This window comes from Vicugna pacos, chromosome 17, assembly GCF_048564905.1.
Source record: "Vicugna pacos chromosome 17, VicPac4, whole genome shotgun sequence".
Lineage (NCBI taxonomy): Eukaryota > Metazoa > Chordata > Mammalia > Artiodactyla > Camelidae > Vicugna > Vicugna pacos.
This window is the reverse complement of record NC_133003.1, coordinates 28,886,569-28,907,354: the sequence shown is the minus strand read 5'-3', so window position 1 is coordinate 28,907,354 and position 20,786 is coordinate 28,886,569. Positions and strand designations below refer to the sequence as shown.

The window sequence follows — 20,786 nt, the reverse complement described above, 5'->3', positions numbered from 1 at the left end:
ACCTCTGTTACGAGGTGTAGCTGCTGTGGACAGTTGGGTGCAAGCTTGTTTGGATAGCATTTCATATGAGGTGCCACCCAGGGGCTTCTTTGGTGCAGTGGAAACCTGCTCTGCCCCTGGTTAAGCACAGCCCAGAAACACCCTCAGAGGAATAGTTAAGGAAGGACTCCTTTACCACTGGGAATTGGGAGTCCTTGGACTGAGGCTCCCACCTCCCACTCTTCAAGTGGAGGATTCTGGAAAGTGTTCTGCACGTGTCTTCAGATGTCCTGGTGGAATAGAGCCCCTGCAGCCTACAGCAGTGTCATTGACAGTGCATCCTTATCTTGGCCTTTCCTCTGTTGTCTTACTCTTCCTGCTCCCTCATTCCTGCTTCTTGGAATCACCTGCTTCTTGGAATCACAGTAAACTACTGTCACCTATACCCTTTTGAGGGTGTGCTTTTTCAAGAGGCTGCACAACACCACCAGGTATATGACTTAGCTCAGAGGATTGAACTGTCAAAAACAAGAGTCAGAGATTTTAGCCAGTATTGAAGCCCATGTGAAGCAGAAAGAGTTGGAGTGCCTTTTTAAATGCACTTTGGCCCAGATTTAACAGATGACTTCTCTAAGCAGTACCTGAGAGAACGACACCTTAGAGAGTACAAGCTCACTCACTCAGAGGGAGCTGCTACATATACGGCTCATGTGACATTTTCCAGGGAGCCATACCCTGTAAGTGCATGAATTCCAGGTTTGTTAGCCATAAACAGTCCTAGACAGATCAGGTATATATGGCAAAAAATATTAAAGACTTTCCCCCTAATAAATACCAGTAGTGTACTTGCCAGCGGGTCAGTCATGTTTTCAAGAAGCTTTGGCTGGTCCCCTTTCTCTTCTAGAATGCCTTTCAGTAGTGAAGGAGAATGGAATGCAGGCCTGTTACTTCCTAGTAAGCATGTGACCTTTCAGAAACACTAAATCAGGCAACTACCATCCTCTAAAATTGTCAGATAGACTTATAAATAATTTACCTTTATTCCTCTTGCTTTATCTTTTTATATAGATTTCCTGGCTCTGCCACATAATAGCTCTGAGACCTTGAACAAGTGGCTTACTGTCTCTAAGCCTCTCACTACTTAGGTAAGATGTGAATATTCTTATTTCAGAGAGTTGTTGGGAGAAATAAATGAGAACATTGGTGAAATTGTGTGCAATATCGGGCACATGGTAGGGATTTAGATGTTGCTGTTCCATTTCCCAAGGTTTTGTTTGTAATTGTAGCCTTAGTATCTCCTCTACTGAAATCTCCTTGGTACTCATGTTAAGACTCCCAACAAGCAATCCTGGCTTTATTCTACAGTTTCACTCTTTCCTTCACCCTACTTCTGATGTTCTCTCCTGGTATCTCTAAAACCCTCTCGTGTCAGTCTTGCTCTTTATTGTATGAGGTCTGACATGAAGAGGGTACATAGGGGAATGTGGTGAAAGGTGATATTAGAGTGATGGCTGAGGGTCCAGTTTTGGAGTCCTGAATGACAGGATGAGGAATTTGGACTTTATTTCTTGGAATCTGGGATACCAAAGAAGAAATTGGGGCCAAAGGGTGGCATTCAGCCCCCCTGGCTGGTCCACATGAAAAATGGACTAAGTGATAAAAGATCAGAGGTAGAAAGACTAGTAAAGCAGAGTATTTTTTTTTCAGTTTTTTTTTTTATTGAAGTGCAGTCAATTACAATGTATCATCCTCTGGTGTACAACACAATGTCAATGTCCCAGTCATGCATATACATACATATATTCATTTGTATATTTTTTTCCATTAAAGGTTATTACAAGATATTGAACATAGTTCCCTGTGCTATACAAAAGAATCTTTTTAAATCTATTTATATATATATATATAGTGGCTAGCATTTGTAAATCTCAAACTCTAAGGGAGAGTATTTAAAACAACAAATGAACTAGCATCGTGAACTAGCATTGTGGCTGTAGAAAACCAAAGAAAGAAATAGACATGAAACTACTAGGAAAGTGACTTTGGCAGAATGTGACAGCTAATTGGATTGATAAAGTCCAGATGTTAAGGACAGGGAGCAGTCAGTGGTTCTCGGGGGTCCTCAGTAATAGCTGAGAGGATCTTGAGTAAATGTATTAGGCCTATGGCGAGACAGTAAAGTGACCCCCAAGAACATGGAAATGAATAAAGTAAGATTAGCCTCTGGGCTTTTAATTGGAAGATAACGGTTCTTGGATCAAAGGTTTTTTTTAACAAATCTAAAGGAACAATTTGTCAATGGAAAAAAAGGTAAGCACGCACACACACGCGCGCGCACACACACACAAAGGCAGACATGGGCTCTATTCTTCCAAACACAATGAAGGGTAAGAGTCTTAGCCATCAGATATTAAGTCTTTTGTTCCTGGGAGCAAAGATTATCCCACTGTGGGTGTGTTTATAGGCAACACCTGCCCCAGAAGAATGTGAGCATGTGGATAAGAATGTAAATGGGATCAATTAGATCTGAGTTTAAATCTGGACTGTGCTAGATGTGTGACTTTAGGAAAGCACACCATACTAAGCTTTAGTTTCCTCATCTGTTAGAGATGATAATAGTATATATCTTGTAGGGTTTATGGGAGGATTAAGTGAGGTAATGCATACAGAGTGCTTAATACAGTGTTGGCATGTAGAAAATGTGCAATAAATAACAGATATTTAATAATGCTGATAACACCTTTCCTTTGAGAAATGTATGCATCAGGTACTGAAGTCTAAATCAGTTGTTCTTTTTATATGCTAAGCAGACAACTTTCTGATACTTGATAGATTGTTTTTCTTTAGATGAATTACCGCATTCCAACAGTATTGCAAGCTTTGACATCACCCTTTCAGGATTGTGGTTGGAAAGCACATTTGTTACCTGTTGGGAGATCAGATTCAGAATGAAATCCAGAATGGAACAGAAAAACAGTTGTAAAAGAGTGAGAATGGGGGAGAAGTGAAAGGGTCCATGGTTTTCATCCAATAAACAAATATTCTCTTGAAAGTAAGGACAGAAACCAGGCACTCTTGTCACTATTAGCAAATGTCAGACAAGTAGTGGTCATTCAGCATAAACAAAGGAGTTTCAGCCTGCTATAGTAATGGACATACAGTTGTATCACAGAAATGGCAGTGGATTTTAAACAGACAAATTTCAGTACCTGTCTCTGCTACTTACTAGTTGTATATCTATGTACTAGAAGCTTCCTTAGTTTCTAGAGTCTAATTTCCTCAGCTCCAAAGTGGAGAATGAATATACTACCTGCAGTGAAGGATTATTGTGAGACTTAATAAGATAATGTCTGTGAAATATGTTGAAAACAGCTGCTTAAGAATAATTATTACCCACCCCCAACACTAGAATTTGATTTCCAAGTCTTAGCTACTTCCATGTCTCTAGTACCTTGTGTTGTACCTCTAAGGCATTGACTGAATGTTAGTTGAATGAATTAATGAATCAGGAGGAAATTTTAAATAGAAGACCTCTAAGCTGACTATTTCCTAGTAATGATGGGCTACAAAATAGGACGTTCATGTAAGTTGCTAAAAATGGAATAGAAGTATTGGTTGTCACGGTGGAAGAGGTTTAGGTTTAGATTAAATCGTGCTCTCTGTGTGGACTTTTAAAGTCACCCAGAATGATGACAGAAGAATAAAATTGTGATTCAGTTGCCAAAATTGCCCAGAAATACAAAGAAATGTCCTAAAGAGCAATAGATGATAGATCAGTATTGACTGACTATACTTAAGGGAAAATAGTTTTTAATGGTTTGAAGTTTTAAAATGTTAGCACCAAAGAAATTCAAGTGCATATAGACCATTCACCAGTCATATTCTGGGTCATACAATATAGTATTACTTTTTTTTAATAAAAGGAAAGTTTACCAAGTATGTTCTCTGACCACAATGGAATTAAATTAAAAATCAATAGCAATCCAACATACAGAAAAGCTTATACTGTTTGGAAATTAAATAGCACACTCCTAAGTAACCCAATATTCCAAGAAGAAATCATATGGGAAATTAGAAAATACTTCAAACTGAATAAAAATTAAAATACAACATAATCATAATTTGTGGAATGCAGCTTAGAGGAAAGTTTACAGTTTTAAATGTTTATATGAGAAAAGAGTAAGGTTTAAAATTAATGATCTGACTTTTCCATCCTAAGGAGCTAAGTTGGGAAAAAAGAACCAAATTAAGCCCAAAATAAGTACAAGATACAATAAAAATAAAATCAGGAACAGTAAAATTGAAAGCAAAGAGAAGTTTTTCAAAGCCAAAAATTATTTCTTTAGAAAGATGAAGATTATATAAATCAAAATAAGAATAATTAATAAATAAGAGAAAAGTCACAAATTACCAATGTGAGTAATGACAGAGGACACCACTATAAATCCTACTGATCCTACATAAAGGGAATTTATGCAATAAACTCAACAACTTTAAATGAAAATCACAACTTATCAAAACTGAAATGAAAAAAATTATTAATCTGAATAGCCCTATACATCTATTAAATTGAATATGTAACCAAAATCTTCTCGCAAAGATAACTTCAGAATTAAATTAATTCTATTAACATTTAAAGAATATTTAGCAGCATTTTAAACAAATTTTTAGACAATAAAGGAAGAAACACTTCCCAAATCACTTCGTGGGATTAAACTCTATTATCAAAACCTGATGTAGGTATTACAAGAAAATTACACACCAGTGTTCTTCATGAATGTAGCTGTAAAAATCCTCAACAAAAATGCTAGCATAGTTGAAATTTATACCAAGAATATGTTGGTTTCACATTTGAAAATCAATCAGTATAATTCAACATACAGACAGAATAAAGGAGAAAAAGTTGGATCATCTCAATGAATGCAGAAATAGCATTTAACAAAATTCTACACCTTTTCATGATTTTAAAAAAGTCTCAAAACACTAGAAGTAGAAGAGAATTTCCTCAATCTAATGAAAGAAGCCTATAGCTAACATATTTAATAGAAACATAGTGAACACTTCCCCCCAAGATCAAGAACAAGGCAAAGTTCCTACTCTCATCATTTCTGTTTAGTATATGCTGGAGGTCCTACCCAGGGTAGTAATGCAAGGGTAAAAAAATAGAAGGTATAGCAATTGAGAAAAGCAAAAGTAAAGGTCTTTATTTACTGAAGACCTGATTGTTTATGTAGAAAATTCTCAGTAATCTACAAAATGGCTACTGGAACTCATGGGTGAATTAAGTTAGGTTGCAAGAAACAGGGTCTGAATACAAAAATCAGTGGTATTTCTATATACTAGTAGCATTCAACTGGTAATTGAAATTATAAGATTCATTTTCGGCCATGTCAAAACCCAAAATACTGAGAAATAAATTTAACAAAACATATGCCAGACTTCTAAAATGAAAACTATGAAGCATTGTGAAACAAACAAGGCCTAAATAAATGGAGAGATATATCATGTAGGTGGATTGAAAGACTCAGTATAGTTCTCTTTAAATTGATCTATAGATTCAACACAGCCCAAGTTAAACTCTCAACAGATTTTTATACAGAAGATGATAAGTGGATCTTAAAATCTATATGGAAATGCAAGGGCAAACAAACGTTGAACAAAACCAAGTTGAAGAGTTTCTTTAAGACTTACTGTGAATCTGCTGTAATCAAAGCAGTGTGACATTGGTGTAACAATGGACAGACAGGTAAATGAAACAGGTGGATCGATGGAGAGTCCAGAAATAGATCTGCACACACGTATAGTCTGTTGATTTTCAACAAAATACTGAGGCATTTCAATGAGGAAATAGAGTCTTTAACAAATGGTGCTGTGACTACTGGATAACCATACAGAAAGAGGAACAACACTCAGTATCTCACACAATACACAGAAATTAATGTTGAATGGATCATAGACCAAATGTAAATTCTAAAGCTACGAAGATCTAGAAGGAAACATATGAAGGTATTTTTGCAACTTACGGCTAAACAAGGATTTTTTTGAGACACAGAGAGCACTACTATAAATAACGATAAGCCGGACTTCATGAAAATTAAAAACTTCTGCTAATCAAACGTCATCGTTAAGCAATAAACTAATCTAGATAAGGCATATATGAGTCTTCTGTGTCTTAACCTTGACACTTTTCTCTAACTTAGAGATTATTTCCAAATAAAACCATTAAGATAATAGGCTAGAAAATATTCATAATACATATATCTGACAAAGGACATGTATCTAAAATATTTAACGAACTCTTACAATTATAAGAAGAAAACAGCCCGATAAAAATTGAACAAAGACTTAACAGATATTTCACAGGATGTACCTGTAGACATGTATAAAAGTATCCAATGTCATTATTCAGAAGAGAAATGCAAATAAAATCACAATGATCTCCATTTCACAATGATATCCCCTAGAATTAGCTAACATTAAAGTCTAATAGCACCAAAATTTGGTGAGGATATGGAACCACTATGGAGAACTGTTCCTATAAAGTTATACATGTATCTCCCCAGTGACCTAGTAATACCATTCCTACTGATCAAGAGATTGAAAAGACATGTCCACAAGAAAATTCTTCAAGCATATTCGTACAGGTTTTATTCGTTAAGAAAAACTGATACTGGAAACAAATGCTAATTAAGAAAAGAATGAATAAATTGTTGGGTTGCCATACAAGACGCAGCAATTTAAAAAAAGAACTATCGATTCATGCTACAACATGAATAAAACCCAGACACTTCATGTCAAGTGAGAGAAGCCAGTTGCAAAAGAGTATATTCTGCATCATTCCGTTTATAAGTTCAAGAACAGACAAAACTCATCCATGGTGATTAAAAATCAGGAGTGAGGATTGACTTAAAATGGGCCAGGAGCGAACTTTCATAGGGTGAAGGAAATGTTTTCTGTTTTATTTAGAGTGGTGATTACATGGGTGTATAGATCTATCAAAATACATGAAATTGAGCACTAAAATCTTTACATTTCAGTTACAGAAGTCTTATCCCAATAAATAAATAAAAGAGACCATATCTGTTTGTTTTTCTGATACCCATTCATCATGCAGAGTAGAATGTTGTCCCTCTTATTGCTTCTTGTCGTACACAGTAAATTTATAAGCCTCTTCTTTGGCACAAAGGCCCTGCATGATTTGGCTCTTTCTTCCTTTTTCTACCTCATGTCCCTTCCTTCCCTACTGAGTCCTAGCCCTGCTGGCTTTACTTGTCTGAAGTAGTTCATTTCTTGATATTTTCTAGTTCGGTCTCTTTTGTTTCCTTCATGGCATTTAGGATAACTTGCATATATGTTGTCTCTGTTCATTTTTTACCTGGCTTTTCAACTAGAATAGAAACTCCAAGAGGATAGAGACCTTGCCTCTTTCACTATTGTATTCCCTGATGTATTCCCATGATATTGCTTGGCTTGGGGGCTCAGGGAGTATTTGTTGAATATGTGAATGAACGAATGAACGAATGAATGTTTCTCTTGTTCCATATGTTGATAAAGTGGTAGTGTACTCAAATGCTCCTTTGTTTAGAGTTTGATTCTTACCAATTCAAATAAAAATAACATAATTCTGTCCCTACAAGCAAAGCAAAGCTTAATAAAACTGCATCTCTAACTTTTGGTTGATGCAACCAAACTTTTTGTTTGATGCAAGGGAATTTTTTGTTCTCTTTTTCTTTCTAGAAACACTATATAGTCTTTCCTTCTAGTTCCTAATCAAAACGTCTTACAGAAGAGACTTGAGAGCATCCCTTATTAACAGTGCCTTCCAAACATATTTGATCCTGAATCCTATTGGTAAAATGTTTGAGCACACCAACAATGTGGGTAAATTTATTTATTTCAAAAATATATAAATGTCTTCTTGTTCTACTGTATAATGAAACATGCACAAATACAACATTTTAAAAAGATGATGTGAAAAGTAGTTCCAGTATTTTCCTCCTCCTCCATGTGCTCATCCCACTTTGAAGACATTACCTTGGAGCAAATATTCTACATTTACTGATAAATGTAAGTGTAAATCTACAGTAGTGTTAACATTTTTGCATTTTATACTTTACCTCTGAGTATGGATTGAAAGGCTTTGTTGCTTTTTAAATGAATTTATATTGTTTAGTGCAGATAAGGTAGAATTTTTTTGGTCCAGGGCATATTCTGAAATCATTGTCACCTAATTTTTACTGTACTTATCCTTAACATTGTTCAATGATAGTTTTTCTACAGAAAAATATATATAGTATTCTAGAGGAAAGAAGTAATGAGATTAGAAAAGTAGGAAGGGGAGGCAGCTCTAGAAAAGGCTATGATGATTTTTTTTAATTGTTAATTATACTATACACATTGGTAGTAGTATATTTGAATGAACTGTTGTCTCCTTGATGGATTGCTACTTACAGAAAATTAGCAGTTAGTTCATCTAGACAAAGCTACTTAAAAGTGGAAAAATCACTGTTTTCCAATAAAAAGACAGTTTTTAAGGAAGCATCAGTTCTTCAACATAGCAACCTGAGACAGGTTTGGAGATTTTAAGCCTGCTGTGTTACCTCTGAGACCTAAAGGAAGCAGAACATAAGAATGAGCCTCTATCAATTTGAAGCAAACCTAATCTTTGTGATCACGGCTGTGGTCTTAATCTATTAAAGATGTTCAAATTCAGTGTCCTTGGTATCACTGCAGGTTGACCTGAAAAGTGAGCAATAAACTTGTGTATTATAATTCTGGTTTGAAGATATGTGCTTAGGAAGTGAAACCGACAGTCAGTGTTTTGTGTCTGTCTCTAAGCAGACTAAGAGCCTATATAAAATGACAGGTGCATTTTTGGAGAAAGAAACCCATAATGTTTTTCTATTTAGTAGGTGACAGTATGTCCCAAGATAACACAAGCTTAAGGGGCTGGAACAAGCATGGTTATTAAAGGCTAGCAGTTTCTCAGTTCATACAAATTGAATTTTTCATAGGCTGGGAGACTGGAAATCTGGTGTAGAATACCGAAATAATTTAGCATATTAAGTGAATTTATACATTCAGGCTTGTGAGCACTTTGAATTTAAGGAAGAAATTTTATTACTTCTTGAAAGAAAAAGGCAGTTTTAAAATTCTGTGTTTAATCTCCCCGTTGGAAAGGTCCTATATGATAAATTGTATCATTTTGATGATTATTAAAAGAAGAGGTTATTATATTGATGAGAATCTTTCTCTTTTCTCTCTTTTCTCAGAATTACTGATTTAAGGAACATAAAAAGAAGATTGTATTTATCAACAGTCCATAAGGAACTGTCCTCAACCCCTCTTCATGCAAAAATCCCACTCTTCATGATCAAGCGCAAAATTGTAAGTGTCACATAGAATGTTGCTTAAAATATTAAATTCATTTCAGCAAATATTAATTCTGGGCCTACTCTGTATATGAGACACTTCGTTAAGTTCCATGATGGTATAAAAAATGAATAAAAATTCATACTCTTCCTTTTCCTCCAGTGAAGAACTTAATATCTACTAAGTGGGAAAATATAATTGTTTGAATATCTAGAATATCACCAAAACTGTGATAGGAAGCACAGCAGAGAGAAAAAGTGCTGTTGGTACTGTGAAAGGGAAAGAAATCCATCTACCTGCAGGATAAGGAAAGGCTTCATGGAGGAGATTGTACTGAGCATGGACTTTGAAGGACTATAGAATTTCAAAAGGTAGAGGGGAAAAGTGCAGCATTCCAAGCAGAAGGAACAACATGAGTGGAAGCATGGAGGCTGGAAAGTCGTACGTGTTTGGAGAACAGAGAATGAGTCATCATTGTTGCCAGAGTTTTTAAAAATAGCTTTATGGCAGCAACAGTCTTACAGTACAACAGCCTGATATAGATTGGGGATTTGTGTACCCTCTGAGACTTAAAGCAATATAATATGTAGGTAGATGAGCAGTAGGTTACAGGCTAAGAAGCTTGGGCCTTATCTGACTGACTAGTCTTTCTCAGACTTCAGTCATTTCAGTACTACTTTCATGACTTTACCATGTTTGTGTGCAACTTGTTCCAGAATGTACTTAATACATTCTTTTAAATCAGTTTAACTTTTTTTTACTTAAATAAAATTTTTTGAAACTTTATGTCACACTTATAAATGGAAAACCAGTATAACTTTCCAAAAATAAAAAGTAACCGTAACGATAAACATGCTGAAATCAAAACAATAGTCTAGCTAAGTACTGTTTCCTGTTTAGGGCTCTGTCCTGAAGCCTGCTCTTTGTTAACAAGAGTTTATTAAGGGTTAGATACGTATTCAAACTTTTGGGGGGGCATAATTAGGATTGAAAGAAAACTGGTAAAAGGATGTTTTTATTCTTTGATTGAGTCATTTAATGCCACGCCCATGTACCATCTAAAACTATTACACAAACAGTGCCATGTTCTACTCTTTGGGAACCACTATAGCAGAGAAAAGGAATCCATTAGAGCTTTTGGTTTGGAGAGGAACACAGAGTCAGTTCTGTGCTTTGGGAAGATTGTTAATTTGCTAGTGACATTTGGAATGGTTTGGAAGGGCTTTGAAATTATGATACGAGGAAAATGCTGAGGAGAACATTTGCAGTAATCCAGATTAGGTTTAATGAGCCCTAGGGCATTAGCAGTAGAGAAACGGATGTGAGACAACATCAGAAACTTACAGTCCACTGAGCTAAGACATGTTTATACAGAGCTTTTCCATATCATGTGGTACCTGCTGCAAGAGCAGGACCCATAGTGAACAAGGGAGCACAAGGGGAGGGGTCAGAGAAGGGCTTCTGAAGAAGGGGATGTCTAAGCTGGACCTTGAAGGTAAGAAGGCATTAACCAATTCGAGTGGCGGTGATATTCCTGGGACAGAAAGAGCAGCATTAAGAGTAGCTGCACGAGTGTAAAGGCAGGTCCAATAATCCAGTGTTGCTGAAGAGAGACCAGAATAGTAATAAGGCAAGGAGGGAGGCAGAGAAACCTCCTGGTGGCCCTTGTATTTTTAGCCAGGGAGCCTGGACTTTGATCTCGTAGGTGATAGGGAGCTATTGAAGGGCTTGTAGCAGGGTTGACATGGTCAGATTTACATTTTAGATAGAACATCATTTTGAGAAGGATGAGACTCAAGGCCAGCAGAACCAGTTAGAAAACCAATGTAATTGTCACAAGAAAGTAAGTTCCATGAGAGCATGGGTTTTGCATCATTTTATCACTCTTGTATCCCAGTGCCTATAGCAATACCTGGCTCTTCCTAGGCACTCAGTAATTATGTAAGTGGATGGATGGATGGATGGATGGATAAGTAGATGATCTAGGTTAGAGTGATGATGTCCTAAAATTGGAAAATAGAAATTAGGATGGAGAGGAGGGAACAGAGTTGGAAAATAACTAAAATTATAACTGAAGATTAATTAGATGTTTTAATTAGATTGATTAGAAGGGGAAGAAAACATCAAGGATGACTCTCAGGTTTCTAGTTTGGATGACTAGTAACATAATCAGTATATAGAAAAAATCCAGGGGAAAGAGCATATTTTAAAAAGGAAGATGAAAGTGTTGATAAAAGAGTCTGAGACATTCAGATTGAGAATTTGAGGGATACATATATATTAGAGTCCTGGATATTTGGGCTTCTTCAGCATACAAGTGGCAGTTAAAGTCATGAGATAGATGAAACTGCCTGCAGAGAGAGTACATAAGGGCACCACTAACCACAGAAGAGGTTAGAGGAGGAAATGCAAGGGCCCACCAAGAAAAGAGATGGACAAAGGAAGAAGAATGCATGAAGGAGACAGGGCAACAATGAGAAAGTGACTTGAAGCATGAAGCAAAGTGTGGTGGAAACCAAGAAGTTCCCATAAGAGAGAATAGTCAAGATGTGAAAGTGTGTGAGGTTGTGGTGATCACAAGGCCGTTAGTAACTTCACTGAGAAGTTTTGGCGTATGAGGAAGGAGGCAGGCCAGCGGGCTGAGCAAATGGAAGGTGGAGACATGAGTGCATGCCGCCATTTCTTTCAGTCACATCCACTGGGCTTTATGTTCAAGTAGATTTTTTTTTTAAGTATCAAAGTTAACTTTGAAGTTTTGAGTCTGGAAAACTTAAGAGATTGACATCCCAGTAACAGGTAAGTGCTGGATTGTGGAATAATGGATGGTTTCTGTTTGCAGTACAATCTTTTAAATTTAATTTGCATTAAACATTCATAAATTCACAAAGATTAAATTCAAATATTCTAGTTATTAAAATTAAGTCATTAAGACATTAAGGAAATGCTTTAATGCCTTACAAATGAAATTGTGTTTGTTGTCTTATGTTTGAGTATGAGGTCCTTCTTATTCATCTAAGACTGTTTAGAGCTCAATATTATGTGGTTTCCAAGAGTTAAATCATATATGAGACCAATACACTATTCTGTGTGTGGTTAATAAATCAAGTTTACCATTATCTTGTTTTATGAATTCAGTCACCCTTGTCAGTTAACCAACCACAAAGTTTCTGGATATTATATTAAAATCTAAACATACTCTGTACATGGCTATAACACACACACACACACACACACACACACACATATACACACATACACATAAATGTGTACCCTTAATCCAGTGGCATTCATGAAAATATAGTATTTGAAAATAAAATACTGGCTATTACAAGTAAACTACACAAATATCTTGCTGAGATAGGAAGTGAACTTGACTGAATGATCTTTCATATTTAGCAAATTAGTCCTTAAGAGGAATATGTGTTAGCAGTGCTAGGTATGTAATGACATAAGAAATGTACTATTTAAACTAAAAGGAAAATAGCTGCCATAGGCCCTGTGAGGCAGTATGCAGTAGCTCATCTGCTTCATCTCCCTATCTCCAGCTGGACAGTTCAACAGAGACTATGAAAGAAAGGAGATGCAGCATGAAAGTTACATGTAGTTGTTTAAAAAAAAATCCTAGTGTGTAAAGAATCAAACTCGTCTCTATCTTAAGTGACTTTAGCTCTTGCTCAGTTTTAAAAAGCAAAATAGTCACAACACATCTAGAACTTTTCTTTGAATGTAATTGAATCTAGAAAAACTGCTCACTTACATCTGAGGCAGTCCTGAGCAATAAGCAAAAGCAAGATATTTGTTTCTATAGTGTTCCCCATCCCAGGGAAATTATCAAATCATAAATACTTGTAATATATTGTAATTAATCTGTATTTTATGAAATATAAATATGTAAATAATGTGTAAGCATTAAGAGTATGGATTCTGTTTTGACACTTACTAGTTATGTGACCCTGTGCAAGTTCCTGTGTTCATTTTCCTCATTTATAAAATGAGATAATGTAAGGTATGCATTCTATTAATGTTGTTGTGGGAATTTATATGAGTTAATAAGCATAAGACTTTTAGAACAATACCTGGATTAAACCAAGCTTTAGATAAGAATTATAGCTCCTATTTGCTCTTTACGTGTTACTTCTTCCAGAAAGCCCTCCATAATTTCCCATCTGCTGATAGACATTTTGGGTACAACTCATCATTACCATTCACAAATTTGTAACTCTCATGACACTTCTTCACCTTGCACTTTAATCATTTTTATACTCATCTGTCTCCCCTTTTAGGCTGTAAGTATGTCTCATGTGGCTATTATCCCTCATCCCTATCAGTACATGGCACATAGTAAGTGCTCGATAACTTAATGTGCCTCCTGATATGGGAAATAAAATATGAGTTTATTATGGAAAAATTATATAAGCTTTCTAACTGTTCTTGCCTATTCCAGAAATGTCCAGGAGTATTCAAACAAATGTTAAGAAATTCAGTTCTAAAACTTGCTCTTATTTCCCGTAATTTTTCTCCCAATCCAAGAGATGCTACGGCAACAGAAGGTCTTTCCTTTCCACTGCTAGTATAATCTATTCCAAATGAGCCCTTATTGAATTAAAGCTGAGACATATTTAAGGGAAATTTCTTTAGAGAACAGCAAGGTAGAGCACTCCACCCGTTCAAAATGCCACTCCTAGAGTCCTCCCTGGTGTTGGTGTGATGTTGGCCCCAGTTCTCTGCTTTTTGCCAAAGCACTCTTCACTTCTTCTTTCTACTTTTTAAGAACTATAGATACTTTGGTGATAAATCTCAAAATATAGTATTCTTAAAGCATTTCAGATAACATTTATAGATCAGAAGATTTCACCTAAAATTTTTTACCTCTTTTTAAAAATCAGAAGTTAACATTGAGTCTGTTTTCTTGCATAGCAAGCAGGCAACTAGAGCTGTATGGCAACTGAACACTTTTAATGGAGCTTTAAGCTTTCCTGTGAAGTTGAGTCCTCTGCACTCATAAGGATGTGGGTGCACTCAGACCCTTGCTGCTTCACTCATTTAAGTGATCTGCTTGGGCCCTCTAGGCATTATAGTTTGCAGTCCCTGATTTAGAGGATAATTGCCAAATGGTCCACTTTGCTTTGGTTCTTTAGCTAAAGCCTTCACATAGCCAGAGGCAACAAATAAAGTTAATATTTTTATAGCCATACCAACATGAATAGTTATTTAGAGGCCACTTACTGTTCCAGTTACCATAAAATGTTCAACTTTTCAAATAGAAAAAATATTTTTCATGTTATTCTCAACTATGAAGGATTCGTTTTGACATTTAAATTCTAACAATTTATACTTTTAATTTAGGTTTTCAATGGCAAGAGCAGTTTTAAAAATTAATAACTATCATATTAAACAGTGGGGATAGCCACTTAGTCAAGACTCACTGAAATCAATCTTACATCTTTTTAATACAATTTCAATTAGTTGGTGATGGTATCAGATGAACATCAATGTCTTACCACCAAATAATATTTTAATGTACAGTAAATTTAATTCCATTTGAATAGAAAGTTCAGGTATGAGATATCACTGAGAATTAATCTTTCATTGGAGATGTACCAAAGTAGTATGATAAATTACAATGCCAAATTCTTTTAGTAACCTTTACCATTCAAATACCCAGTGTTTGTCATTTAAAGAGATAGAATTACTCTTCAGGATTTGTACTTTCTTGAACCACAACTCTGGAATATGTAATAGGTTTTATTATAAACCGTGGCATAATGTTTTTTAAATTTCCCCTCAAAGATCATTTTTCCCCAGAGAGCCAATAACTTAGAAATTTTGGATTCTTAACAGTATTTAATTTTTTGAGTGTTATTAAATGAACAGAGAATGGAGGAGGCAGATTTTTTTTTAAGATACAATGTCATTTAGATATACATTTAAGCTCCGATTAGAGAATGTCTCTCAATGAAATCATTCTAACCTGGAATCCACTATAATGTTTGTGATAACTTATTTGAGGGTTTATAAATGTTTTCTTCTCACCCATGTGCATATCATTTTAAAATATCTGCTTTTTACTCTTTCTACCCACCTGTCTAATAATGAGTGTTGAAGAGATTTGGGGAAAAGAGAACAGTTTCATACTTTTCTCTCCTGACCCTGAATAATTATGTGAAGTAGGAACAACTATGTAAAAATAAGTTTGTTCTGGAAAATGAATATGATTATCTAGCTTTAGGGTCACACTATTTTTAAATCATATGAACAGGCAGAGTGTTGTTTAAGTGTGGCCTCTAGACACTAGATTGTAGTGATTTGAACTCTATTTGTCTCTTCTTGTCTGTGGGCTCTTGAGCAAGTCAGTTATCTCTCTCTGTGCTTCAGTTTCCTCATCAGTTAGGTAGTGACAGTTCTAAAACCTGCTTCATAGAGGAGTTGTTAGGATTAAATGAGTTATTACTTAGAATAGTGCCAAGCTCATAGTAAGTGCTCAGTTAATGTTAGTTGATATTGTTATTTTACTATTTTCTTTTGACGTGAATCTGTATTTATTAATATGTGACTATGTTATCATAATAAACATCTGAACTTGCAGTTTAATTCAATTAACAAGTATCTATTGAGCCCCTGCTGTAGGCCAAGGTCTTTGCCAAATGGTATGACTCCAAAGGTGAGTGATATAGAATCTTCTCATCAAAGAGATTATAATAGACAGAGGAGGCAAACAAATTAACAATTCATGATAATGGGCTGTGGTAAACACCAAATTAATCTTAAGAAACAAATGTTGCTACAGGAAAATACCAGATTTGATAGTTGGGGCTTGTTATAAGTAGAGATACGTGTGCTAAATTATGAATACACACAAATAAAAGCATGAAAATTCATGTCACATTTGATCCCTTAACTGGGATATGTAATGAGAATGCACAGGATCACAATCCTGGAAAAGGCAAGACGAAATCATGAAGGGCCTTGAAAGCCATGTAAAGAAGTTTGAATTTTTAGAGTATTTGAGATTTCTTTTTGAAGTATAACATAGGGAAGTTTCATGATATTGTCTGTATTCTAGAAAATAAGTACAGTGTCAAAATGGAGAGAACTAGAGGCAGAGAGACCAGTCTTTGCAAAGTCCAGGTAAGGCATATTAACCTGTATTAGTGTAGTAGCAATGAAATAGAAGAGGATAGATATAAGAGATACTTCAGGATTAAAGTCAATGAAAAAAAGGGAGAAAATGGCCCTGAGTTAATCTAGGGCTGGGGATTGGCAAAGTAGATATGCTACCAACAGGGGAGATGTTTAAATGACTGCTTAGATAGCTGTTTCTGACCATGACAAAATATCTGGTATCAAACTATTCTTCCTACTCCGAACAAATATAAAACTGGAAAAAAGTTGAAGAATTTTTAACTTGGACGACAGGCAACATACTTCAAAAAAGAGGGAAACAAATGAGATGAGTCCTGTATTCCGAAGTTTTCTGAAGGCCAGTTCTGGACTGCAGTGCAGAGATGGGAGCCCAGACAGAGCATGGCATCTTGCTGAGAGAAAAAGAGATCAGAGTTAAGGATGACTGAGACAGAGGTAGCTGGAACGTGTAGGTTAGTGTATCTGAGAGGAGCTTCAGAAATCTGCTTCAGGGTCCTCTTGAATCTTTGCGCATGCTTACAGTAGGATCCCATGAACAGGCAAAGAGCAGCCCCTAGGAAAGAACACCTACTAAGCAGCTGTGATAACTACAAAACATTGATTAAGGAAATTAAAGACAATTTAAAGGAATGGAAAGATATCCCATGCTCTTGGATTGAAAGAATTAATATTGTTAAAGTGACCATACTACTCCAAGCAATCTACAGATTTAATGCAATCCGTATCAAATTACCCAGGACATTTTTCACAGAACTAGAACAAATAATCCTAAAATTTCTATGGAATCACAAAAGACCAAAAATTACCAAAGCAATACTGAAGAAAAAGAACGAAGCTGGAGGAATAACCCTCCCAAACTTCAGGGAATACTGCAGAGCTACAGTAATCAAAGTAGCATGGTAATGACACAAAAAAAGACATATGGATCAATGGAACAGAATAGAGAGGCCAGAAATAAACCCAAAACACTGAACAGTCAATTAATCTTCGACAAAGGAGGCAAGAATATACCATGGAGAAAAGACAGTCTCTTCAGCAAGTGATGTTGGAAAAGCTGGACAGCCACATGTAAATCAGTGAAATTAGATCACACCCTCACACCATACACAAAAATAAACTCAAAATGGCTTTAAGACTTAAAAAAAAGACAAGACACTATACACCTCCTAGAAGAAAACATAGGCAAAGCATTCCCTGACATAAATCTTAGCAATGTTCTCCTAGGGCAGACTACACCCAGGCAACAGAAATAAAAGCAAAAATAAATAAATGGAACCTAATTAAACTTAGAAGCTTTTGCACAGCAAAGGAAACTATAAACAGGATTAAAAGACAACCTACAGAATGGGAAAAAATATTTGCAAATGATGTGACTGACAAGGACTTAATTTCCAGAATATACAAATAGCTCATACAACTTAATAACAAAAAAACAAACAACCCAATCCAAACATAGGCAGAAGACCTAAACAAGCAATTCTCCATTGAAGACATACAAATCGCCAATAGACACATGAAAAAATGCTCAGTATAGCTAATTATCAGAGACATGCAAATCAAAACTACAATGACGTATCACCTCAAACCAGTCAGAAAGGCCATCACTCAAAAGTCCACAAATGATAAACACTGGAGAGGGTGTGGAGAAAAGGGATCCCTCCTACACTGCTGGGGGGAATGTAGTTTGGTGCAACCATAATGGAAAACAGTATGGAGATTCCTTAAAAAACTAAAAATGGGCTTACCATATGATCCAGCAATCCCACTCTTGGGCATATGTCTGGAGGAAGCTCTAACTGAAAAAGGCAAATGCACCCCAGTGTTCATAGCAGCTCTATATACAATAGCCAAGAAATGGAAACAACCTAAATATCTATCTACAGATGACTGGATAAAGAAGTTGTAGTATTTGTGTACAGTGGAACACTACTCACCCATAAAAAGTAAAATAATGCCTTTTGCTGCAACATGGATGGACCTGGAGATCTTCATTCTAAGTGAAGTAAGCCAGAAAGAGAAAGAAAAATACCGTATGATATCACTTATATGTGGAGTCTCAAAGAATGACACAGTGAACTTATTTACAAAACAGAAACAGACTCACAGACATAGAAAACAAACTAATGGTTGGTAAGTGGGGTGTAAAGGGATAAATTGGGAGTTCGAGATTTGCAGATACTAATTACTATGTATAAAATAGATAAAGAACAAGTTTATACTGGGACAGAGAATTATATTCAATATCTTGTAGTAACCTCTAATGAAAAAGAATATGAAAAGGAATACATGTATGTACATGTGTGTACGTATTCTGTATACCAGAAATTGACACAACATTATAAACTGAATATACTTCAATAAAAAAAAGAAAAAGACTATTAACAAACAAATGAACCTCAATTTTATACCATTCAAAAAATTGATTTGAGATGAATCATAGATCCCAATGTAAATACTAAACACAAAATTACTTAAAGAGATTTCTTAGGACCCAGAAAACATCAACCATAATAAAAAATTAATTGACAAAATGGATTTAAACAAAATTTTAAACTGCTCATCAAAAAGACACTATTAAGAAAATAAAGCCACAGACTGGGAGAAGATATTTCTAATACATATAACTGACAAAATACTTGTATCCAGAATAGATCCTACAACTCTATAATGAAAAGTTATAACTTTTTCTTTTTAAGGCAAAAATACTTGATCAAAGATTACATAGTTGGTTAAATAAGCATGTGAATAAGAGCTGTATACCGTCAGTCAGGAAAATTCAAATTAAAAACACAGTTACCACTACCACTTCATTCACTAGAATGGCTGAAATAAAAGAGATAGAAAGTATTAAATGTTGTTGAGATGTAAAGCAGTTTCATAAATTTCTAGTGTAAATGGAAAATGGTATAACCACTTTGGAAATACCTTTGGAAGTTTCTCATAAAGTGAGACATTTACCCTTTAATGCAACAATTCTTCTACTTAGTGTATATCCAAGAAAATGAAAGTATGTGTACACAAATTTGAATTTCACAACAGCTTTATTTATGATAGCCAGAATCTTGAAGTAACTCAATTGTCCAACAACAGAAGACTGAACAAATTGTGGTTTATTCAGAGTAAGGTGCTACTCAGCAAAACAAGAATGAGCTACCAATACATTCAGTAACATTGACAAACTACAAATTTTACGAGTTTAAGAAGCCATTTAGTGTGATTCCATTTATATAAAATAATAGCATAGACAATACTAATCTACAGTGAAAGAAATCAGTGGTTACCCTTGAGAGGGATGAGTTTTGAGACTGATTGGAAAGCAGCACAAAAGATCTCTCTGGGGTGATTCTAGTGTCCTATATCTTGATGGGGTGTGGTAGCAGATATATCAAATGATCACAACTCATTGAACCCTTAAGGTCTGTGCATTTCATTTCATGGTCAGAAAGATTATATGGTTAACATACATTGAGCATTTACCATATTCTAGGCACTTTTAAAAGTGCTTACATGTATTTAAACATTTATTCCTAACAATTCTATTAGAGAAATGTCATCACCACCATTTTACAGATAAAGAAAGAGAGGCACAAAAAGGACATGTAACTGCAAAGATTATATAACTAATAAGTAATGGAGCTGGAATCCATATCCAGACAGAGCCCAAATTCTTGCATCCCTGGGAGGAGTACATTTAAAAGGTATTGCCAGTAGGGTTTAACCAGAGGGAGTTGGCTAACAGATTAAAGAATAGAATACAATTTCCAATTCCAAATTTTAAAAGTTTTTTTTCTAGATGTAGGAATACTTAAAATATTTGTTTCAAAGAAAATAAAGCAGATAATTTAAAAAGCAGCTATTAACTCTTGAAATATAAAGAAGTTGTATAAGGAAAGAAAAGGTAGTCATAGAGCATCAAAAAGAAAGAGAAAGAATGAGAGAGCATTATCTTGGGAGGATAAAGTTGGGGAAGTAAGGTGTGTAAGTGAACTTAAAGTCTTACTTACCATAATAGGAAGTGAGCAGATAATGTCTAAAATTGATGAACCAAGAGATATAATTTAAAAATATGGAAAGAGGAAACAGTTAAGAGTTGACAGTATGATTAAATGAGAGAAGTAACAAAGGACTACATTTTGTATAAAATCGTTGGCACTATTTGGCTTATATTTGCATACAATATCATGATAAGCAAATTTTTAATGTTTCTTAAAAGAAGCCTTTCCTGAACCTTCCCACCACTCCCACCCCAAGCCCCCTCTGTACTAACTGTATATAACAGATGCCGCATGTCT

General features: G+C 35.3%; 1 protein-coding gene across 6 annotated transcripts in view; it reads left to right on the top strand.

The window, feature by feature from the left end:
- Nucleotides 1-20,786, top strand: part of CFAP20DC (CFAP20 domain containing) — a 202,920-nt gene that overhangs the window by 71,758 nt on the left and 110,376 nt on the right. For all 6 annotated transcript variants that reach the window (XM_072941589.1, XM_072941588.1, XM_072941585.1 and 3 more), the window contains exon 5: nt 9,252-9,366. In XM_072941589.1, coding sequence (XP_072797690.1) covers nt 9,252-9,366 — 115 coding nt within the window. The remainder of the gene's footprint in view (nt 1-9,251; nt 9,367-20,786) is intronic.